Source organism: Lepisosteus platostomus, chromosome 1, assembly GCF_059453375.1.
Source record: "Lepisosteus platostomus isolate fLepPlt1 chromosome 1, fLepPlt1.hap1, whole genome shotgun sequence".
In the NCBI taxonomy this organism is placed as follows: Eukaryota; Metazoa; Chordata; class Actinopteri; order Semionotiformes; family Lepisosteidae; genus Lepisosteus; species Lepisosteus platostomus.
Window position 1 is genome coordinate 72243408 of NC_142611.1, and position 25509 is coordinate 72268916.

The 25509-nt window shown below is 34.5% G+C and overlaps 1 protein-coding gene across 13 annotated transcripts in view; it reads left to right on the top strand.

The window, feature by feature from the left end:
* The window catches only part of lcorl (ligand dependent nuclear receptor corepressor-like), a 53520-nt gene that overhangs the window by 23939 nt on the left and 4072 nt on the right, over positions 1–25509 (top strand). For 4 of the 13 annotated variants that reach the window (XM_088636612.1, XM_088636566.1, XM_088636576.1 and 1 more), the window contains 7 exons: positions 538–603; positions 4416–4603; positions 6205–6284; positions 8185–8314; positions 9680–9910; positions 10320–10404; positions 19682–25036. In XM_088636612.1, coding sequence (XP_088492738.1) covers positions 9730–9910; positions 10320–10404; positions 19682–24638 — 5223 coding nt within the window. In that variant the 5' untranslated portion in view covers positions 538–603; positions 4416–4603; positions 6205–6284; positions 8185–8314; positions 9680–9729 and the 3' untranslated portion in view covers positions 24639–25036. Of the gene's footprint in view, positions 1–537; positions 604–2126; positions 2304–3176; positions 3253–4415; positions 4604–6204; positions 6285–8184; positions 8315–9679; positions 9911–10319; positions 10405–11339; positions 14338–19681; positions 25037–25509 lie in introns of those variants that run through there. The other 9 variants (XM_088636596.1, XM_088636605.1, XM_088636529.1 and 6 more) reach the window with 7 other exon arrangements.

Here is a 25509-nt window from a genome sequence, read left to right on the forward strand (position 1 = left end):
AAGCACCCTTCTTTTCACCAATTTCGTCGCTTGTTCCCATCTCACTAACGCTGCCTTTCTCCATTTCTCCGCGTATTTGTGTTTGCGGAAGGGCACACCGAACACGTGCGTTTGTTTTCACGGAAAAAGGAAGAGACGCCCGCGTGTTTTTATTGGCCACAATGACCTCAGATGTGTCGTAAACCGGACGTCTGAACCACCAAAGATCAATAATTCTGAACCTATCAGATTTCCAAATATCAGCAAGATGAACATTTTCAGAATTATATAATTCGAGCTAAAATACAGCAGAATTTTTAACTATGGTGGGTCAATAGTAAAAATTTCCAAACCCTGTTTTGCGACGATGTTGGCAGCGCAATCTATGTAAACATCAAAATCTATTCTCTACCGGTATAAACGATATAGCCAAATCCATATCGTGGCACATATTTCTACCGGTATACCGTCTGTATTTCAGTCTTATCTTTTAATGTGTATGTTTTCTGAGTTTTCGATTCTTTTCTTAATATGTGATCTCCCCTTCTCCTTTTTTAGGTTTTGAAAGTATTTTAGAAGGAATCTATGGACCAAGGCTGCTTAGGGATCTCAGTATATTTGATGGTAAGTTTTTTATCAGTTACCAAGTAGTTTGTCTATTTACAGGGATGTTGGTAAATTCATGTTGGACAGAGTTTACGGTAGAACTGGTTCAGTTTTTTAGCTAGTCACATCATACACCTAAGAAACGTATCGTTTGAAATACTATCATGTTACTTTGAAAGCAGCTGGAGGTGGAAGTTAACATGCAAAATGAGAAATCTTACGTTTAGAACCAAAGTGTTAACTAGAAGTACATAAAGCCTGGAGGTTTTTTTTAGAATTTTCTCATCTTTATTTCAGTCCTCCAGCAACACGTTTTCATGCAGCATCCTCTAAAGCCAATTTTAAGCATTTTAGCATTCCATTGTGGTACCTCAGTCTCCATTAGTCATTTATAACTTGCATACATAAGCGTAATAAACAGCAGTGTATGTGGGTATTAACACAAACATGCATCTTTTTTCAGTGCTATCACAAATGATGTGGGCAATAAATTAAAATATTCATTAGGAGCATGTATAGGCTGTAATGTCAACAAAATGGTTTGGTTTTGTTGGAGAGAAATGCTGAAATCACAAAATAAATGCAGTAACATGAACTGCAGCATCCTGTATAAAATCTCCAAAGTGAAAATGAGGAAAATTAACTCCTTGCGAAATGTGACTTAATAGAAAAACATTCAGTGTAAATGTAAACATTGTCAACTGGTTTATCTGTTAATTGAGAGCTTTTAAGTCATGTGACACTATTTTTATACTTGGGATTTGAAAGAATCGGCATTGAGTGCATTTCAAACCACAATGAAAGTAAAATCTCCAACTTGCATCACAAAATAGACTAAATTTCCAGGTATGTGCAGCAATTCAGAATGAAGCAACAAAACTTCCGGAGACTCAAACGGGCCCTATTATATTGGAAACAAGCAGGCTTGTTAATTCGGCTCTTTTAATCCAATAGACTTTGGACAGGTTTTGCCGATAAATACTACTAGCTTGTTAACTCTGCACATAAATCAAGTTGGACGATTTCTGAGGTGAAATGTCTCCTGCACAACCTGTACTCATGCTCTTGTACATCACATTACAATAGTCATTACAATGACTAGTAAGCAGGAAAGGCTGCCACGCATCATAATTCTCACAAACTCTTGAACAACATGGCGACTATACGGTACTTTCACAAAGTTCACGATTTTGTTATCTCATTCTGCACATTTACCAATAGCCAATAAAACAAATGTTTGCATTTCACAGTATTTGCAATTTTATCAATTTATTGCCTGGAGAGAAAATTTTCTAAAACAGCAGTGTTAAACAGGTGCAAACTTTCACCATCAATAAAGTTACAGAATAATAAAAATTGAATAGCACCAAGTCTTTGTGCATTTCATAAGATGTTATTTGCTGAGGCCCTGGTTCAGTCCCAGATAAGGGAGCTATCTGCATGGAGTTTATATGTTCTCGTGTGGTCCTGTGGGCTTCCTCTGGGTTATCTGTTTTCCTCCCTCAGTCCAGAGACTTACTGGTAGGTTAATTGGCTTCTAGGAAGGTTGGCTCAGGTGTGAGCGTGTTCGTGACTTTCTACCCATCTGTCCGGGGATGGACTGGCATTCTATTCAGGGTATATCCTGCCTTGCCCCCTTTGCTTGCCGGGATAGGCTCCGGCTCATCAACACTCCTGAATTGAAGAAGCAGTTAGAAGATCCAGAACAATGCTTTCAGGTAATTAACTGCAAATTCATTTGATATAATGTGTGGTTAAATTCATTGGGGCATCTTGCACCTATAGTTAATTTGTAGATAGATAGATAGATAGATACTTTATTGATCCCGTGAGGGAAATTGCAGTGCAACAGCAGCTTAACACACACAACACAGCCACAGTGTAACGAATTATATACTAATAGTACAATACATACAATACAATACAAGAGTTACTCACAGTCCGGACACACAAGAGGAAACTAGAACAGAACAGTACACAGAAAATCGTATCACACGTATGAATATAAATATAGATGTAACCATAGGTATAAATATAAATATAAATGTATTGCACAGGTCCCTGGCATATATTGCACAAAAGTGGTTGTAAACGGGAAAAAGAAAAAGAAAAAGAAAAAGAAAGAGAACAGATGTAGCAGTATATGTGTATATGCGTTTAGTCCAGAAACAGGTAAACGCATATACACATATACTGCTACATCTGTGCAGTTACTAATAAAATATATTGCTTTAAACTAACAGGAATTAAGGTTATCAGAATCTGGATAGGGCCAGGTTTTCTTGAGTTGAAATCGCATGACTTGATCCAAATAAAAAAACTGCCAGTCATGTTAGTGTCCTTAAAATGAACAGGTGAGAGCTGACTTCCTTGTACAAATGTCAAATCGATGTTAACTGGCAGGAATTTTCATAGCAGCAGGTTCTAGATACAGTTGGCTTACTTTGTAAAATAATGTTGTGAAACATTTAAAATGAAATGTCTCTGCTATTACAGCAATGACCTATTTAAAAATCAACCAATAATTGTCCTACGTTGTTCAGTTGTTTGCACTTCTGATAAAATCTTGTGTGCTGTGCTGCCTTTTCCAGTCGTGGGGATTTTAGTCAGTGCACTCAGCTTTTTTGAAGTCCTCTATCCTTGCTGTTATCAGGGTTGCATTATAAGGTGAGATGTTTTCTTTTGACCTGTTGCAGCTGTTTTCACAAGACAGCAGGAACTTTGTATAACATGATCACACTGGCTTCACTTTAGTAATAGTGCAGCCCAAATTGTTTCTGTGTAAAGACACTATTTTTCAGTTTCACTAAGACGCAACAATCCTAGCAAATTTTAAAATTTAGTGCTGCTAGTGTTACAACACAAGAGAGATTAAAGAGAATCATGATTTTTTGTGAGACCTGCTTATATGTAGGAATTCCCCTTGCATTGTGACTCTGGCAGTCTCAGTACATTGAAGTGTAATTGTTTGAACCTGCCATAAACAATGTAACATAGGTTGAATCAGGTGCTTCCTTTTAGTGGTTAATTGGGGATATTTTACGTTCTTACTTGATCAAGCACCTTCGACTGCATTAGTTGTTTCAAGAACAGCTTCTCCCGGATGATTGACATCAAATTGCTTTGTATAATGGAAGACAAGTCTGTAAAGCTTGTGATCTAATTATGTCAAATAAAAAAAAAAAAAGATATACTATCATTGAAGTTTAAAGTTAAAATGACATTCATACATCTGCTAGGTTTTTTGAACAAACTTCGAAATATAGAAAATATTTTTATTGGGAGTTTACAAATTAATTTGACAGATATAGGAACATAAAACGTTTAAAAAGTGGAAAATAGGATAATTCTAATCTTTTATTAAACAAAAACATGGCTTATGTATTTAACAATTATATTGAATATTTATACCCCTCTCAAATTACAAACTAAATGTTAGAAAATTAGTTCACATCCCAAGACTGCTTTTCACTTGTTTACTTAGCGTGTTTACTTAGCTTAATTGTAACATCTTTTGATATTGCGTATTACTAAATTTACACTATAGGGATCAAGTATAAATTAAGACCCAGAATTTGATATTTGCGGATACCTTTGAGTAGTAACAGTGCTACAAAATTGTAATTGCATCTACATAAATGTCTTTATGAAGACTTTAGTTTTTCACATCAGCTTTTCCTGTGAGATCACATAAATTTCTTCATTATTCAGTTATTTCACTATTTGTTTTAAGAATTAAAATAGATTGTCCTGAAAATTCTTGTTTAAAATGTTTTAACATTTTGGGGAAAAAAACTTCCTTACCAAAATATAATTTCCTTTATTTGCAGTCTGTCAGGAGCTTTTCAGTTTGTCTCTACTGTGATGGAGCCAAAAAGTCATGGACAATATTTTTTCTGTGATGAGCTCAGACATCCAACTACCACTGTTCTATTTTTGTTAGAATCAATTTGAAGAAACAACTAACAAAACACTAAATTATTTAAATTTGTATTTTTCAAAAAAAAATCATGAAATGGTATGTGATATTTGTGTATTACAAAACATGCATTTATTCTATTTGTAGCACAAAATGATTAGAGATTAGTTCATACAGAGTGTCAGCAGAGATTTGTATTGGCACAATAAAGGAGCCAATGATTTAACATATCTAACAATTACATCTGTCACATTGAAGCCTGTAAGTTGAATAGTTGCAAGATACTATGTATTTTAAATTTGTGTTTTTACATGGATTTTGACATTGATTAAACCTGCTCAAATGTTAAAAGAGAAATTGGATGCAAAAATTTCTTTTTGCTATCAGTTTGAATAATTTAGTTTTCATTAAAAGCTTTAAAGCTTCAATTTGTAGCTGTGCAAAACAAAGTATTTGCACACACTAAATCAATTGACATTAAAATATGTACTGGTTCTTTCAGCAGTTAGTATACAGAAAAAACAGTTGTGCTGTACCACATAGATAGTAGATGCCAAAGGCAGAATGTGCTGTAGCAGTATTTCTCAAAAGGAGTAAGGATTTTAATTCAAATATTAAATCATGACTACAATACTAACCAGCAGAGTGATTTATGAACTAATTTGGCTCACACTCCTATCCAAACTGACTTACATTTGTATGTATTACACAGCAGAACCTTGCTCAAGGCAACAGAAGCAGGGTAGGTTGCAGGATTGGAATCCATAATTTCGTTATGGGTGTCCCAGCCAGTACTCCTCACTGTTGGCGTAAATGAACACATATGTTGTTTGTTTAATGTATCTATGAATGTGTACACATTTAAACCACACATTATTAAATCGAGATTATAATTGGTATGTTTAACATAACAAATTTTAACAGTCTGGAAAGTATTTCTTATTTTATGGTTTAAATAATAAATTAAGCACTGTAGTCCATCCTTTTGCAAATATGTGATCCAAAGAGAAAAATGAAAGTTATTCTATGCATTTTTCAAAGTGTAAATACCAGCTGTTATAATTCTTGACTTAAAAACACTCAAAAACATCAGTATTGTTTTAATATTGTAAAATTAAAATTCCAGGTATTAAATTGAGTACACATATAAGATTATAGCACTGTTGTGTTATGGGAAAGTCAGATTACTGTCAGGTGCACTTGTTTGTTTATTTATGTCCAAGCTTCTACCTATTTTTAGGATTAGCCTGAATGATGAAATAAGCTTGTAGATGTGGGTTAAATCAAGTAAAATCAAAATACCTGGTTACAACTAAAAGGCTTAGCATGTTAAATTATGGATGCCATATCACAAATATGGTGCTTCTCAGGCCAGATATGTTAATTTTCCATCAGAATTTTCTTCTAGTCATAAATTATACCCACTGCTTTCTATTTGGCAAGAAAAGAGTCCTGCTTCTATAGCTGTATTAGTGTTAAGGTGTACAAGCTGCTTTGTGATTTGTCATCTTCAAAAAGCCAGGTGGTATAGATTAGTTATGTTGTGAGCCTTTCATTACGTTACATATATCCATCAAAATGCACCTGATTTTATTTTAAAAATATGGTTTTGAGTCAAACCTTTCAGATTTATGAGTAGTTTTAATTCACAAAGGTATGATTTTGTTCTGAAAAATATTTTAAACTTTTTTTTTATTTAGACTGTGAACCAGATGTGGTCACCGACTGGTCAGTGGATGCAAGCTGTTCCTTCTGCAATCTACAATTAGAAAAGCTCAATGTAAGTTTATACAAGTTGTGACTTTCTCTTTGGGTAATAAGAGTACCAGAGAAATTATAAATAGTTACACTTTTTTAAATCTTGTGTGTTTATATACAAATGGGTTAACATGCAGGAGCATCACAAGACACTGTTTACATGTATGTTTCTAGAAATACAGTAAAACCTCAATATTTGCAAGTTCAGCATTCATAATTTTGTCTACTTGTGCAAAATTAGTGACCACTTTTTGTGGACAAAGTTCAGCCATTCACTAGGACTGCATCTTGTTTATGCATTATTCATTTTCTCTCTAGAAAGCGTTAGGTGTGCATTGCTTGTAGACCGGTCATGAGAGTAATGCCTATGTAATGTTGTGAAATAAAAGAAACTTTAATAACAAATTTCTGTGGTCCCATAAGTTATCGCAGCATTAATTCTCGCAAAAAACAAAGAAAGAAAGAAAATAGAAGAACCAGGGACAGGAGAGTTAGTTGGTAGACTGCTAAGGAAGTGAGTACAGTTATTTTAGTTTCTTGCTTAAATGATCTTATCTGTTATTACTGTGCTATAATAAACTTTGTTATTGGACAGTTGTGCTTCATTTTATAATATTAGTAAAAGCAATATGTAAAGTAAAATGCACTCTACTAAGAATGAAAAAATAACTCTTAATACTGAGTAAGCCATGGTATAACATTTGTTTACACTTGAAATATAGGGAGAAAAACAAAGCAAAAACTTTGTTTACAGCATTTTCTTTAAAATATTGAAACTATTTCTGAAATAGGTACATTTTAACAAATATTACTGGTATAATATTATAATGCTGGTTTTATTACAGAAAAGCCATATCAATATCCTGTTTTCTCTATAAGGTATTTAGTCTTGCATTTACAAAGTCACCTTTCTTGGAGACTAACCCTCTCAAATACTGAGGTTTTACTACATACAGATGTTTTTTCCATCATTTAATGATTATTTATGACAAACAGTGACACTCACAAGTGATTGTGTCATAAAAAGTCATTTTATTACTGAAGATTTAATTGGGGAAAGGTGATGAGACGATTTGACTTGTTCAATATCAAGCTTGGTGAAGAAAAAAAATATATTGATATGACATTCATGATGTAGATGTATTAAGCACCATCACTGATATTTAAACATTTTTTAGATCTGTTTGGGATGATGTGTGGTATCTAGGGCCGGGAAACGTATGCCTGTTCATTAGTTTGTCCATGCTCCTCTAAAAGAATGGGACAGAATCCCACAAGACATCTGTAACCTGGTGCAGAACATGCAGCTGCAACAGAGACCACATACACTTAGTCCATGACTTTTGCAGTACAAGCCTTGGTGATGATGCATATTGAGCAGTGTAATTGGGCTATGACACTTTTTTAAATAAGATATTTAAACCAAAAAATATCAATAATTGTTTGGATTTTGTTGCTGTTTTAAGTAATATACTGAGCATGAAAGGATACAAAGGAACAAGTCAAGGTTTATTCTATGCTGAAAAGAGAAGAAAAACATTTAGGCTGTGAAGCCTTCTTCGGATGTGTTCTTCACACCCAAAGAAGATTCCACAGCCAAAATGTTTTCTTCTCTTTTCAGCATGGAATAATCCTTGACTTGTTCCTTTGCAGCCTACACATGCTGATGCAGCTACCTTCTTGAACTCTCAAAGGATACATATAACTTCATTTTAGTGCATGTTTAATTGTTTTATTTTAACAAAGTCCATGATCACATACTAGCATATAAAAGGTGGAAAATAAAAATATATTTCTGTTGGAGTATTTTGATTCAAATTCCGGCTGCTACTTTTATAGTAGATTATTTTTGCAGTTTTTCGGTTCATTTATGTGTCTTAATCAGTATTTTATTTCTGTTTTGTTTTTTAAAACTTATACAGGACCATATTCCCACTGTCAGTTCATCACAGTCAACTCCTACAGAAGAATCTCCATCTCAGGGCCAGTCTAACACTGAGAAAATTGAATGCCAAGCAGACAAGTTTCTTCATGCAATCTTTCGAAAGAAAGGTAAAAACTTTGAGTGGTGTCTTATGACATTTATGTTCTTTAACTTTATTCTTAATGTTGCCCCAGGTGTAAGACCAGTTGTAATGTTTTTGTACTTTTTAATCATTTTAATGTAAGAACTTCTTAGAATGAAGGCACAAGGATGAAAACCATCACTAAAACATTTTAGAATTTTTATATCCACTAGGCTTGACATCAGTATATATTACTATATTCCTTTCAAAAGTCCGTTCTGAATTTTTTCTTAAACATGAGTCAAGAAAAACTGTTATTGATACCTTGAAGTGTAATCAAATGTTTTGATTGATATCCTGCCTTTCCAGTTACTTCATTTCAGATGTTTATGTAAAACTCAGTTGTAATAGAAAAGGGGTCTTTTATTAAACCTTTTTTGCACACTTTTCATACGCTCTTTTCTGTACTAATCATAGATGGCATTTTCTATGGAACAGAATGGTCATATAAAAATCATGTGCTTAATATGTTAAATTAAAATAAATTATATATATTCAAACTACAGTATATATAAAATGCAATTGGTTGCTTACTAATAGTAAAATATGATCAGTAAGTAAAAGCATTTGTTGAATTATACTGGTGCAGCTGTACACTGCTGTGCAATAAATCCTGAGAAAATCTTTTAACAGCCTCTGTAGTCATTGTAGAACACTTTTATTAAAAAGATGTATAATGCAGTATCTTTGTTTGGAAAGAATATAAACATGAAGCATGTACCAGCAGAATCAAAACGTATAATGTATCCTTTCCATTCCTTTACCTTTTCTTTAAATTTCATTAAGTTGCTGTAAATGTTATCTAAGATTGCAGTTTCTTTATGAAGCATCTTTATCTGTGTTCGCAAGGTAGCATAAACTTGACAGATTATTACAGGAGTCAATTCCCAAGATGAAGGGTATGACTAACTCAGCTGGAGGAAGCTGCTCTTTACAGTGGTATCATTACCCATAAATTCTAGTTTAGAATTTGAAGTGTGATTCAATTTATGTTTCTTGATTAACTAGTAAAGAGAAATGTTAATCACACTGTCTGAATAACAGCTTTTTCATTGTAATGTTTGTTTTCCTATGTGCTTCAATTCCTGGATTGGAATCCTGTCCTGGATTTAAGAAGAATCAAAACTTGATAGTCATACTCCCATTCTTTAATGTTTGATCTTTTCCTGAATGTACACTAAATTACATATCTTTTTTTTTGTAGTGGTCACATTCAGTGCCAAAGATTCCAACAGAAAAATAAGTGCCTGAATAATTGCTGTATAAATTTAAGTTTTAATTTAAGCTGTTCATTGCATGTTGGGTATTTTTTTGTTTGTTTCTGACTAATATACCTTCCTTTTATTGATAGACCTTCCTCAGAACTGTGATCCAAACATTCCCTTAGTTGCTCAGGAATTAATGAAAAAGATGATCCGCCGGTTTGCAATTGAGTATGCTTCGAAAAGTCGTCGGATACAGGAAGCAAAAAATGGAACATCCATGGATGTGGATTCAGTCTGTAGCAGTCTCCAACAATTCCAAGATCAAGATGGACCATTAGACCTCACTGTGAACAGAAACCATCTGAATGTTGAACAAGGTAAGTTCTCCTAACACTGAGAATACTTTGTGGGGAAAATATCCTGCCGATGTGGTATGCATTTGCAAGTTTTATTTTGTTCAGAATTCTTTGCAGATTTTTATATTCACCTTTAGATAAAATTGCACAATGATAACATCTCTTTGTACAATATGCCAAGTAATTATTGTTGTTCTGACTATTGCATTAAATCTCTTTGATGTTTGCTTATTCAATTCTGAAAGATTATCTTATTAAAATGTACAAAACATATGTAAAAATGTAATCTATTAGTGTAACAGACTATACTGTGAAACAATCAGTACTCTGCAGCAAGTATTTTTGTTTCCAAAAATATGCTTTGCCCTGTATAAGCACTATCCCTCAATGTAATATTATTCACTTAATCTTTAATTTTTAACTTTCATAGCAGATGGCGTGCTTGATCTCTCGAAAAAAAATAGTGCCAGTTCTACATCATCAAGAAATGTATCCACTAATCACAAAGCTTCAGGGTAAGTACCATTAAATGAAGATCTGCCTTTTCACATTTTTTATGCTTCATTTAAAGCTGTTTAACTGTTTAATTGACAGTTTAATTTTAGAATTATTTTCAAGGGCAGTATTAGGCACTCTGGATACTACTCAATTTTAAAAGAACGTTTTGAGCATTTCTATTTTTGTTTATATGAACACAGACAGTGGAAATTGCAGTCTTTCTGAACTGGGAGTGCTGAACTGTCACTTTTACTGCCTGGTTAAGATCTTGGTATGTCAACAAGTTATAAAGTATTAGATTGTATATTGTGCTGAAATAAGTAGATTTTCCTTATTTTCTTAACATGAATAAACATCAATATATAACTTCATAACATCTTCTGAAGTGGACCATATTATTTTAAATACATTGAATTTATGATCTTTGAACAAATTTAAACATTTGTAAGGATATACGTAGACATCTGTCAAATGTTTAGCTATATTTTTCCACATGCAAAACCAGGTTTTACCTTTACTTGATATCTGAGCAATTTTGTTTTTGTTAATACACTTTGCAAATGGGTTGACTCTTTTATTACTTGTTCAGCGGTAACGTCACCATTCTAACAAGCAGTACAACATAGTTTTCAGCAGTACCATACAGCTTTTATTCCAATATGTTTGCCTACTTGAAAGTATAGCAGTCGTGCCGATACCAATTCTGCAAAGATATTGGAGGTGCTTCCCTAGAAGTTGTTACCGCATGATTGACAGACTGTCCTTGTAGGACTCCTCTAACGTTTGAAACTATATACAGCTATTCCACAACTCAGAGACACTTTATACAATGAGAGAAGCAGTGATGTTACCTAAGCAAGGACTGTAATAAAGGAGTGGACCCTTCCCTTCCATAGCTGTGTGCCAGTCTGTCATGCGTCAGCTTACCATCGTTTCATTCCATCCATCCTAGGAGACTGCAGAAAGATGACTATGTGGAAAGAAGCACAGAGTTTTCAGAAGGCTTGCTTTCAAAAGCCTTGAAAGACATTCAGTCAGGAGCACTGGACATTCACAAAGCAGCCATACTTTACGGCATACCTCAAAAAAATCTACTCCTTCAGTTAGAAGCCTTATACGAAGGAAAGCTGTCGACACTGAAAGCCTTCAGCCAAGACATTGGGGACGACTATATTTCAAAAAGCAGAGAGACTCATCTTGTTCTACAGAAGGTGGCTAATTGGGCTCGAGCTCAAGCTGAACGCACAGAACAGGGTAAATTCAACATAATTGAAAACTCAGAGCTAAAGTTTCCAACGGCTTCTACTTACCTCCACCAGTTAACTCTACAGAGGATGGTCACTCAGCTGAAAGAAAAAAATGAAAGTCTTTATTATGAAAATTCAACCAGTCCTGCTGTACGGTTAAGAATCCCTCAGGTACGGGTCACTTCTGCACCCAAATCCCAACCTGAAATCTCTGGTCTTGTGGATGTAATGTATCAAGTGTCTAAAGCTACATCAATTCCAGAAGGTTCAGCACTTCAGAAACTCAAAACTATACTCCCTAAACAGAACAAAATGGATTGTTCTGTACCTCTAGCTCACTCTGGTATTGAATCTTGCATCATGCAAGCAGATCTTTCTCCGTTGTGTCTTAATTTGAAGAACGGTTCAGTTGAGGAAAATGCAGATGATCTGGATCGAAGAGATAAGCAGCCCAGGAAGAAGCGTGGCCGTTACCGCCAGTACGATCATGAAATCTTGGAAGAAGCTATTACGATGGTGATGAGCGGTAAAATGAGTGTTTCTAAAGCACAAGGAATTTACGGAGTACCTCACAGCACTTTAGAGTACAAAGTGAAAGAACGGTCTGGAACACTGAAGACTCCACCGAAAAAGAAACCCAGGTTATCGGATGCTGGGATTTTTAAAGTGACTGATTCAGGGACAAGCAGCTCCAAAAGTTTTTAGACTGAACTTCGAGTCTGACTTGGACATTCAACTCTAGACAGGATTTTTAAGAAAACACTTCAAAACACAACACATGCCTTTAAAATAGCTTATTCAGGGTTTTCACTGTGGATATACATGTGCATATATATTTGTGTGTATATGTACATGCATATATATACACATAGATATATTGACACACTGTTGGTTTCAGTTATATAAGAATTTAAAATCTTATCAAATATTCAGGTTTAATTTAACTTAAGCTTCTAAGAGCATTAATGATTGTTATGTGCAGCTTTCATATGGGATTTCAAACCTAGACTGATTAAGTGACTTAAAAGTACTAAAACTAGGTAGATATTAGTAATTATTTTCCTCAAGTCCTTGAATATGACAGATTATGGAACGGTACAAAGGTATCACAAGCTGTCAAGAAAAACACTATTTCCATACTGGCATTTCACGAGTCCTATATATATATATTACAGTATCAGTGTGACAATGCAAAAAAGTTCAAGGTTGAAGTGACAAAAACGTTGGATATTTTAAGCACTTCCTGGTGTTTTAGTACATCAGAAGTTCATTATAAATTTCAACATTATTAGCTTAACTTTGAGCACATTGTAGAATAATTTTGATAGTTTGTATTTGAAGTCTATTATGAAACAGTGAATTTTTTATATATATAAAGCAACTCTGCAAAGTATAATGGGTAAGTTGGAATGCAACATAGAGCATGTTCAAAATGTGCACAGAATAAGCTTGAGAATGGTAAGTTTTAGTGAATGTGTGCTGGTTATATTTTAATATAAATTTGTATTTATGAAGGTTTGTTTCGCACTTCTACTACTGAAAACCTCACTTAAAAACTAACTTTGCTGCTGTGACTTTTTTTGTTAAATGTATATGATTTCAAGAGCTGTCCAAATATCATAATGCTCCGTTACATTATCGTACTGCTAATACCAAATTTACAGTTCAGGGTTTCATTGTTTCATGCCACAAGCAGTCAGCATTTGAAGCTGTACGAAACTGTTTTGTATAAAAAGTCTGAGTTGTTTCATTTTGGTAGAAATTTGGGTATTTATTGTAAAAATTGAAATATACAGCTATTAATCCTTCTTGTAAAAGATCACACGGGTTACCAAGTGTAAAATTCACATTTAAAAAAAGTAGGTCTGTATATAAAGTGATGGGTTTGATAGCTTGGACTTGAGATTGCATTACATTATGAAACTTAGAAGATGTTTGTAATGCTATTTTGGAAACAAAATCATTTTCTAAAGCAACCTAAAATGTAGATCTATGCTAGAAACCTCTCTGATGGACTGCAGTGAAAAACAAATGTACTATTCAGACTTGCTTACTCATGGATATGAATTAGTCCCAGTATCGTGAGTGTTTTGTAAATTTGTTTACATGTTAATGTTCAGTTAAAAGGACACCAGTTTGTTTTTTACACATTTAACAGAGGTATATTCTTAAAACTGTCTGAAAAGACCAAGTTCTAATGAAATGGTGTTCCAATTTTCATCTTATTTGAATGTTTCTTAAAACATTTTCGTATAACAATACAGTGCCTCTGTTTTTAGAACTTTTACTCAAAGTTTAACCATTTTCTGGTAGCTATTGACAGTTTTATATTGTATAATACCTTTTAGTAAAACTGATTTTAGTTGTTTACAAAAACCTTTCACTTCGTTTTTTTTAATTGGAGTATTTCATTGTCACAGACCTAGATATGTGGCAGCCTTGATTTTTTTTTCTTTTAGAAAAAAATTGTTAATTTCTTGGTAATTAGTTATTTATGCATAAATCTATTGCACTATAATTCATGAATTATTTATGAGATTTTCTAATTAGTATATCTAACTGTCTTGTGTTGTAAGTGTAGTGTATTTTTGTTCCCCTTTGTGTTGTTCAAAATCTGAATTTGTGGATTTAATTGTTCAGTTACTGTGTTAATAGTTTGTAATTTGTATTAAAGCACTTTGATGCTTTTGCACATAAATGAAATTGTGAAATGTGTGATCATTTTTTTGCTGTTGCACATATAGCAAGCTTGGCTTTCTGCATTTATTTTATAAAGACCTGCCTTCCTGTTTTTGGGAGGTGTTTTTCTTTTTTAATATTAATGATGAACAGCAAAACAATATTCATTTTCAAGACATACATGTGAAAAGTGTGTTTTAATATTTAGTTAACAAAATTTGTGCTTTTTGGTATTTTATGTGTATTTTGGCAAGGTTTTATTAAAGATGTTACTTTAAAATGTCCCTTTGCCCTCCTGCATTACAAATCTTAATATACCGTATAAGGAGGAGGTAAGCCATTTTCACTGTCCCTGTTTTTACAACTCAATTTAATTTCCCTTGGTTAAAGGTTACATTATTTTTGTTATTAATTGCACCCCTCCAATGTTTTGATTAGTCCTATTGAGCTCTAGTACATTTTTGACAAGGTTTTCTACTAATATAGTTAATCATTACAAAGATTGGCTGGGTTAAAAGTTCATGACTGTTTATAAAGAATGAACTTTGTTACCAATTCTAGGATGGCTCTGTAGTCTATTTCTGTTTACTGGCAATGTCATTGTCAATCCTATTAACATTTCTAGACAATTTTCTTTACAATTCGATGTTTATCACAGCAGGACAGCAGTTTCCATAAACATGAGTTTTGCATAAAGCCTCCTGTTTTAACTCATGAATCTTGTTGAAAAGAAATGTCTTCCTAAATTATTTAGAATCAGACCTTGATGATAATTCTTCCCACGGCATACTGTACAGCCAGTGAAATCCATATTTTCAAATAAAATTCTTTGGAGTGTCTTCAACAGCTTTATCACCAGCCATTCTTACAAGGCAAGATTTAGCATGTTCAAAATGTTTAATTATTTTCTGGTTGTTAGTCCTGATTGATCAAACTGAGTATTCGATTTTTTTCAGAGAATCTTTAGATTTTTCCAAGAATTTTCTGTAACTTGGCTTTTTGTAGAAAACGATTTCTACTGGTATGTTCTTAGGACAACATTGTTACAAATTAAGTATTCAAAGTATTTTTTCTAAGAATTGAGTAAATCATTGTTCACATTTGCTATATGGCTTGCTTTTGTAGTACTACATTTAACCTAATCTTTTTATTAACAGATATCTTCAGACTCCCAGTCATGATTTTGTTTGCATTCTGACTAATCTGTGCGTTTCCACTTTCTTTTCATATCAGTTAAGTTGTTGTGAAAAGGTTTCCCACATAAAAGGGATTAGTAAACTGCAGTAGTTGCACTGTCTGTGTGAAGGATTATTTCAGAGAATTGAAAAGATACAATGTGTTATTTCCCCATGTTAATTGATGAACTTCATGTATTTTTTTTGTTCCTTTATAAACTTTCAAACTTCTGGAGTGCTTAATACTGTCCAGTTTGTAGGTTGTGTTGTGAGTATCAAGTATAATATTTTTCAGTTATTTTTGCCGATTTTAATTTGCATTACAGGTTTGATATAAAAAGACATACAGTTCGGTCATTTTTAATCTGTTCTATTTTCATTTCAAGGATTTGTTGCATTGTAATAAAAACGAGTTATGTCTGGCATACAAAGTGGAATTTGCCTTGGAACAATACATACTCTTGTCTTTTTTTATGACAGGTGATAAGTGCTGAATTTTGGAACTGACAGAAAACAATACAATAAAAAGTCCAAAGAGCAAATATACTTTTGGTGTACCTTTCCATGCCCTTGCTTTGCTAGAATGCTTATTCCATCTGATAAATTGAAGCTTGTAAAGAAGGCACTAATTTCAAATGTTAGTCCTGCATTGTTTATTAGTAATAGCACACTTAATTTTTTCTAATAATTGATAGTGCAATACCTAAAGTAACCCTCTTTTAAAATATTAATTTTGAGACATTACCAATGTTTTTTTCTAAAAAAACATTTCTGTTGATGGAATTAAGTTTAAACATTTTTTCAAACATATTACACTTGGAAAGAACTTCATCTGAAGGACTTGCTATATGTCTTAAAACATGTTTTTACTGCAGAAATGATTTTGAACATTGATTCAATGCACAAAGCCAAATAAATGATACTGTATATCAGTTTGTAAGCTTAAGGATGTTCTTGATATAGATGTTTTCCAAACTTGATAAATACTTCGTCAATTTTGAGAACACAAAAACAGTGTGTTGTAATTTCACACTAGACCTAGTACACATGGGAAAAACTAGTTAAAAATGGAAATTTCAGGTTTGAGCATGTGGCCAAAAATCAAATTTGTTGACAGGATTTTGATCTGAATAGAGATACAACAATAGAAAGTGCTGTATATACTTGTAAGCAATTATTGTGCACTGTTCTTGCATAATTAGGCATCGATATTTGCATGAAACTTGTGCAAAAGTTGCAATTGTGCGACTTTGTGCTTTAAATCCCATATCAGGTTCACAAACTGATCATGTATTTTAAAGCTTCAGCCTAAAAGTTTCAATTACATTCCCTAGCTTCATCCAAATATTTTAAACATCATTTTTGAGGGTCTTGGTCATTGTTTGCATGCACTCATCTTAAGCATGAAATTTCCAAACATTTTAATAGTGAAACGGTCTAAACATTTGTTTGACGCCAACTGTTCTATGACCACCAATTATATAAACTTATTCAAATTTCCACTCACTTTGGGTTGAATGGGGTTAACCAATTAAAGTGAAACCGTGGTAAGTCCATATCATATGCATCAGATTCTTAGACGATTGATGTTATCTGACTAAATGTGGTGATGGGTTCTAAACAAAATAGTCGAAGTCTAAAACTTCACTGTTGCTCTCCAGTTTTACATGCTGTAATATAGAAAGTATCTCAACTAATATTGTCAAGAAACACATTTTGCGTTAGATGAAGTATTCACACTGTACTGCCTGTCTTTTAATATGGAATCTAAATGCTTAAAATTTGCTGCACAGATGTTTGATTTCCCCCTCAACAAGTAAAGTGTGAATATAATTGAACAAAATTTAAAGGGTTTCTGTAGGATAGATTAAATCGGTAGTCTGGATGAGCGTCAAAGCTTGAGCACCACTGCTTTTGTGTTCTCACCAGTAGATGGCAGTCTTCCCTCTGGACTGAAATTTCCAATGCTCCAGAATGACGAATGTGGACGCTGGTGTAGAAAGTACAGTTTTATGTAAAAGAACAAGTAAAGTTTATTCCATGATGAAAAGAAGAGACCCAACGTTTCATGCTGTGAAGCCTTCTTCAGGTGTGAAGAAGACTCGACAGCCAAAATGTTCTTTTCTTTTCAGCATTGAATAAACCTTTACTTGTTCCTTTGCAGCCTACACATGCTGACGCAGCTACCTATTTGAACAGTTATGTATGAGAGCTTGAACTTTGATCTTTGCATCTCACACAGCTGGATGTGGCGTTTCAGTGATGAATTATTTTGCTCACTTCCGATACGTACTCTATAGCACTTTGTGGCCCTTTAGGTTGAAATGTGTTCTAAAGTGAATTACTCATTACAATTATCTAGTGACAGTAACATATGCTTAAATATGTCAATATTAATATAACTTAAAACATTTTAATGTATATTTTATGAAGGAATGGAATGCTGTGTTTAAGTGAGAATGTTTTATTAGGGATACTTCACAAGAGGCTTGGTTACTTCTTCACTCTTATTTCTACCCGTGACCATTTCAAGCAGTTTTGAAAATACGGAGTGAGTCTTAAAACTCCCAATAGACAAATTAGTAAAAGATTTCCTTATTTTTGACGTATAAAATATCTGCGGTATTCTTAATTTGTGTTCTCGTGCCAATTGTTACTTTTGATATTCTTGATAAGTGTCACTTAGCAGGCAAATTGTCATTACTACAGGCAGCCACTGTCCACTTATACCAGTGACAGGGGCGTCACTGGGAGGTTTTGCTCAAAAAGTAGGAAGTAAGAAAGTAAGACATGCACACACGTCCTCTATACTCTTCCAAAGTTGGAAGAAACCTCAGTGCCTTAACCACCAACCTGTATCTAACTCACTTGGAACTGTACCAAATGGGTTATGTTATGATCTCAAAGGATATTTTTGGCCATGGTAATAAAAGCCCTGTAATCATTAAAAGAAATGGAACTGTTCAAGACATGTGGAGAATTTTAATTGCTGACAAGTTTAGTTTGTACACAAGCTGTATAACTGAAAACGGTTGCCCAGGAGCAAAATCTGTAATTGTAGGAATGAATTTATTGCTGATATCTAGCAAATATTGCATTTTCACATTTTTGTCATGCAACATCCCTATATATGATTCACATTTATTTTTGCCTCGGTACTAAGATGTCCTGACATTCTTTTGAACCAATCAGCAATTTGTGCAGAAATTATGATTATTATACTTTTAAATAATTCCAAAAAAATAGTTAAAAAATCCCATATTCCAAGTTAATGAGTAAGGTTTAAGATACAGTGACTACTAATTGCATTTTGAAATTAGGTATCTTATAAAATAAACAGAAAAAATGTAAAACACTTCAATTGAAAACTAATTAGTGGCATTTAAGGGCCTTGTATTTTGTTAATTATATGGTATGTATGACCTGTTCGAAGTACATTTAAATCAAATCTGGCCCTAAGTAGCAAACAAGTTCACCACCTCTGATTTATACTGTCTATAGAAGTAGACCCAAAGAGATTGAAGGTATGGCCTGTTAGTCTATTAAAGCTAATCTGCCGCAAAGGAAAACATTTTAATGAGAAGTGTTAATATTTTAAATTAAATCTATTTTTGTGAGGTACTTTTGTTATATACTGTACTTATTTTTCATGGGCACTGTACTCCTCCAATTTACAGTATAAAAAGTATATTGCAAAAGTTCATCAAAGTAACCAGATATTAACCATATAGGTTTACCTGGAACCGAGTTCAACGCTGTGCTTTGTTCCTGTCCATTCTCTTTTCCTAAAGGAAACGACCTTTGATGGTGATGATTAATGTTGTATAAATGCCCTTCATTCTTGTTTTAGTGCAGCCATACTGGAACAGTGAAGAAACTTCTAAATGAGTTCCATGACTGCTCTTGAAGAACACTATGCTGAATATTTTTAAGCGAGATGAGAACTAATTTTCAAATTGCATAATGGATTATGGTTTACTCTGTTTAACAGCATATCTAACTATTTTTAGCAAAATAATGGGCCTTTTAAACTGAAGTACAGCGTATGGTTAAACTTCACAAAGAAAATGTAAGAAATTTAAAAGAAAACGTTTGAGCTGAAAAGTTCCAGCAGACATGCCACTTCTAGAACTTCTGTAATGCAGTTCATTATTGTATTTCATTGTTGATATATTTATTTATTTTGTATGTAGCTCCCAGGTTCCAGCTGATGTTGATCCACAGCTACACTTGCAAAGCAGAGATGAAAACGTGGGAATAAGGAGTACTGCACTGGAAATGGTTCTTTCATCGTTGTGCCTATACCATAAGAAGCTGCTTTACAGTATTTTGAGGTGTATACATGAAGATTACAGCATTTCATCTACGCAGTATAAAGATGTCCACAGACATTTTCCGTATACAGAAACCTTGTGCTATAATTTGGGAAAGGAGTCCCATCAAGATGTGTACAATTTTGGTGAATGCAAAATCACAAACGGGTGTTGTGTTCAATCTTGTAGGCTACATACATACCCTGTACATCCACTTTGCATCTGCCTGAAAAATTTACATTGCCTGTCATGCCAAAGTACAGCTGTTGGTTGCATTAACAAAATTGTAAGTCACAGTAGTTGCAGTTGTTACAGTCATCAGAGATGTCCATGTTCTTACCAGAATTATGATTGTCCATGCTTTAGTTCTGCTCAAAATGGACCAAGCTCCCTTATTCCTACTCAGAAAGTTTGTGACTTATATGATTCCAGTAATAGGGGTTCTAGCCCCTCTCCTCCACCATTGTCACCAATAACAAATGAAAGCAATGACAAAAGTGAAGATAAGAGTACTGTTCACCCAGCAGTAAATAGCAAAACGTCGAATAACCATCCTCCATCTCTTTTACGACATCAGCAGGATGATAGTGTCCCATCAAATGGGGATACATCTACAATAGAAACAAATGGTAGCTTTTGTGAGACTCAAATTCAGGCACATAATGAAAAGGACACTGGATGTTGTACCCCTGAGAAACATTTTGAACAATCTCCTAGTGGTATTTTGATTCAAGATATAATGGAGCGAATAAATGAGAAACTGAAAACAATTGAACAACTGGAAAAGGAGCCAAGTCTAACAAGTTTGAACACTCACCAAAGCCTAGAGTGCAGTAATGACACTCACCTGGGTGAAATTATAACTGCAATTTTACACCATGATAATGACCCAGATTATAACTTAAAAGAGCTCCTTCATCAACATGAGACCAACATTGAGAGTAAAACTATTCAAACACGTTTTCGGAGAAGACAGGAAACTCTGATTGCAATACACCAGTCTCCAGATTCGCCTTCATCACGCCGTCAGACTTTGCAAATCAAAAGAGAAATTGCTAGCCTGGATCATTCTTTCTTTAGAAGAAATTTATCCTTGGAAAGAAGCTGGAAAAAAAATAACCAGATTAATGATGTTACACATTCCTCCAGCATGGAACCATTGCCTTTAACTTCAGAAACTGAGAGTATTTTGAATAGTACAGATTCTGGAAAGGCACAACCCCCTTGTGATGGTCAAAGTCTTACCTCTCAAACAGAAAGCAGTGAGCAGCTTCTGCAAGAGATGCATCATAAAACTATGAACATTCAGGAAGAAAATGACTCAACTATATTGAATACAAGAAATGTTGACTCTGGAGAAATCTTTCAAATACCAAGTAAAAGAAAGATTGCAAAAGCAGAAGAACAAAGCCCTGTCAACACAGTGAGTCTTTCACAGCCTAACAGTTCTAGTGGTGCAGGGAGATCTAGAAGAAACATAGTTCCTCCACAAAGATTTTCGTTATATGTGACAGAGCCTCGAAAGATGTGCTTTGCTGCCTGCTTTTCAGAAAATATTTTTAATCGTAGATCTCCAAAAGCTGACAGATCTTCAGAATCCAGTGGAAATGTAGAACCAAACCATTCTAGAAAAGAAGCTTTAACAGAACCAGACGACCTGAAGAAAACTTCCAATCCTGTTATGTCTGAAAATGTGAGGCAGAAAGTTAATGTACCTGTGAATCTTTGTAAGAAATCTGCATGTCAGAGTAAAGCTGGGGGTTCAAGGAGCATTTCAGGTACAGCACAAGACTCAAAAACTGTGCACAAAAAGGCTGGTGAAGAGGGTGAAGTGCAACACAATTCTCAGGGACGGAAAAGGCATCTGAGTGAAGTTTTTCCTAGATCATCAGTATGGCTGAGGTCATCTGTCTGTCGTAGCTGGGACAGTTCAGATTCCTGCACACACTGTGAAAGTCCAGAGAATTTATCCAGAACCATTTCGCCCAACAACAAAACTATGTCGGTGTCCATTGAAAAGAAACGTATTTCTCAGTATGCTAGTCCGATACGGCTGATGTTTGTATCTCCTGTTAGTAGCAATGATGGAGTCAAGTACACACTTAGATCAGCCATTTCTGACTCTGGCATTCAAGGTGAAATGTTTGACCCTTGTGAGTATTCTGCAGTAAATGGAACATTACAAACTTCATCCAGACAATTAGAGAGCACTAAAGATGTTGTACCACAGATTTGTGTGAATGTTTGTGATGGGGAAGACATTAAAAAAGATGGTGTTACAGATCTCTTAAGGTCATTGTCTGGAAATTTAAGTGACGACGAGTGTGACGATCAAAAAGAAACTACAAATTCTCTGAAACTTGAAGTGGCAAATGAAGACTTTCCTCTGAAAAGAAAGCCGGGTCGGCCAAAAAAACTTGGTCCACAAATTGAAAAGCAAGTGAAAAGGCCAATTGGCAGACCACCCAAACATAAAGCAGAGAGTTCTACTACGAGCGATTCTCATGCTGTCAATAAGATCAGTGCATCTCAGTCACCAAAGGGGGAGGAGGAATGTGAAAGCAAAAACATCCAAGTTACTGTAGTGTACGGGAGATCAAGAAGAATAAAGAGACTTGTGTCTGAAGGTGGTGAACATTTTGGAAAGGACCACCATGGAAACAATGCAGAATTAGAAAATGAATGTAGAAATAACCACAAAAATAACGGTGATTCAAAAGGGAACATAGAAGAGTTAAACAAGTCTCCTGATTCACCTGACCGTTTTAACTTTGTTAGACCTGTGAAAGACAAGAATTCTGCACCTCACCATCGTAGCCACATTAAATGTCAAAAGGAGAAGTCAACAGCATCATTAAGAAAACCAGGGAGACCTCCAAAGGTTAAAATTTCAGGTATATCTGTAACTGTTAACACAGTGTCCCCAAAGCAAAGAAAGGTTCGTATTAGCAAAGACCTTCCAGAATTCCTTGGTGAGTCATCGCAACAGGTAAAGCTGTGTCTTGCAGATGATAGTGAAACTCACAAAATGTCAAAGACTATCAAATCATCTTCAGGTGGCTCTCATATAGGGAGTTCTGAAAATCCAGATGACAAAGAAATGAACAAAAAGAACTCTCTGATGCCACTTAGGCATTCCGTGAGAGTGAGAAAACCTTCAATCCATTTATTGCACTCAGTGGCTACATCTAATGCATTTACTCATAGCAACGCCTTGTTACGTAGATCTCGAAAACTACTTTTAAACAAACTTAGCAATGAGTCTCCTCCAAAAAAGTTGCCAAACCTTGAAAAGCCAAGAAAAGAACCATCAGAAAATGTACTTTCAGGGAACACAAAAACAAATGAAGTGTCGGTAGATTCAATTTTCACATCAAATGAATCTCTCAAGTGGTGGCCTACGTCGGCTTCAGTTACTACATTATGTGAGGAGCTGAACAGGAGGATTCAGCAGATTACAGATAGCTGGCTCTCGGTTGGGACTGAACCAGAGAGGAAGCTTCAAAGAGAAAAAGAAACATCTCTCCAAGGAAGAACAAGGGCTGCAACAAAAAATGACCAACCAAATTATCCAGGTTCTGCTGTAAAAATGCTTTTTCAAACACATTGCAATATGGATAAACTGTGTGCTTGGTTCATGCAAACTACAGAGACCCAGTCTTTGGCAATAGTGAAAAAAGCAAATGCTCGAAATCCTTATGAAATTGTTCAGTACAATCCTAACAGAAACACAAACAGTGTTGATGTCTGCCCTAGCCCTCAAGCAGACCGTTTGAGAAAGCATGTGAAAAAATTTGCCCAGGCATGTCCTAAGAGTCCAGCAAAACATTTTGAAGCACAAGAAAGGATGCACAGGGCCAGAAGACTATGTGTCAAGAGAAGGCTTTCATTACCAAAATTAACACCCATTGAATTGCTACCCTTCCACCGAAGTAAACTGCGATGCAGAGGCAGGAGGTTGGGAACATATGCAAATATTTCTTGGAAAAATAAATCCAAATTTTGCAGAAAGCAAGTGCTTAAGAGGCTAAAAAAAAGGCATGACAGCATTCTCGCTGTTCCATTGAATGAAGTTTCTTCTGATTCTTTTCATGAAAACAAAGACATTCCTACAAATTTCTTTCATCCAATGAAAGAAAAGTCACTTTTTTCAGTGGAGAATGGAACTCAAACACTGAGCTTGTTTGCGCAAACTAGAGAACATGACTTGACAGCCCCCCAGCCTCAAAAAACTCAGAGAGCGACTACTACTGTCCAGAACTCTGAAGAGAAAGCCTGTGCAAGTCCGTGGAGCCCAGAAAACATAAAGGAATGTCGAGTATTCCTCACAAAAATTAACTCTCCAGAAAAAATAAAACACAATGAAAATGACATTTTAGCAGAAAATTCCATTTTCAGTGACCTTGATAAATCTGAATGCAGTCAAATGAAAAGTGCAATTGAAGAATGTAATTTTTGCACAGTGAAGCTATATGATGTTTTATCTTCTGCAAACAGTATCTTGCCTACAGGTAAAGAGAGAGAAGACAAAGCAAGCAAAAATGAAATCAAGAATACTGTCAGAATAGACAGGCCTGAAAGAACTAGGTATTCACCAAGGAAATGTTTTGTGAACATGCAGTCCACTGATGAGCAACGTGATGACCAGGAATCTATTGGTAACACCGAAACTGGAAAACAGCAATGGATGGTAACAAGAAAAAGAGCAAATGTTTGCACGCATGGGACAGAAGATGCAAAAAGAAAAAGACAATCTGTGAATGGATGGCCATCAAGCAGGAATTGTTCTGCTTTTGTGCTAGGTAAGAAAACACATTGCTTATGTGTGCAAAACTAGCATCACTAAGTTATTCTTCATATTTTTGATTACTATATATGTACAGACAATTCAGCAGCTACATGCATAGATATCTCTATTAAATATCTATGTATTTAATATAAGTATCTATAATATGTATAAATACATAAATATCTATAAATAAAGATAGATACTTTATTGACCCCGTGATGCATATAAAGATACAAAAATACATATAAATATATGTATTGTTAGTAAGGATGTTGTCTGTTTATATTTCATAGTTGTGTACAACTGTGGGCACAAACTCATAACTCATAAAGTAAAATACCCTAATTCATCCTTATAATATTTACATTTATTCTTAAGATGTGTGTAAATGTATCAATTCATTGGATTCTTTTAGTTCCATAAATCTTCAGTTTAATTTATGTAAGATACAATGTCTCATATAACAAACTCATACTAATTGTAACTCACAGGTGGTATAACAAAAAGACGCCTGATAAACATATTCCAAAATGACTCATGTTTCCTAAGTGATGACAAAATCAGTTGCAGCTTTTTGCATGGAAGATTTGGAATATGCAGATTTTTGTTATATATTATATTAAATGGTATCATATATAATTTCTAAGCCTCCATTGCTGAACCATTATAAACTCATGCATCACATGTCAGGTGAGTAATTGATGCAGTGGTGAAGGAGAAAAAATACCCAGGGCTTCAGCAACCCTTTCTTTGCAGGTACCCAGGTAGATTAGATAAGAACTTGGATTAATGTTGTCCAAAAAATTCCATTACATAATGACTTCAAATATTTAGGGTCAAAAGGAAATATATTTTCTGAGGTAAAAGAAGACTTGGAACTTGGTGTTTTCCTTTTTTTAATACAAATCTCTTTTGCTTT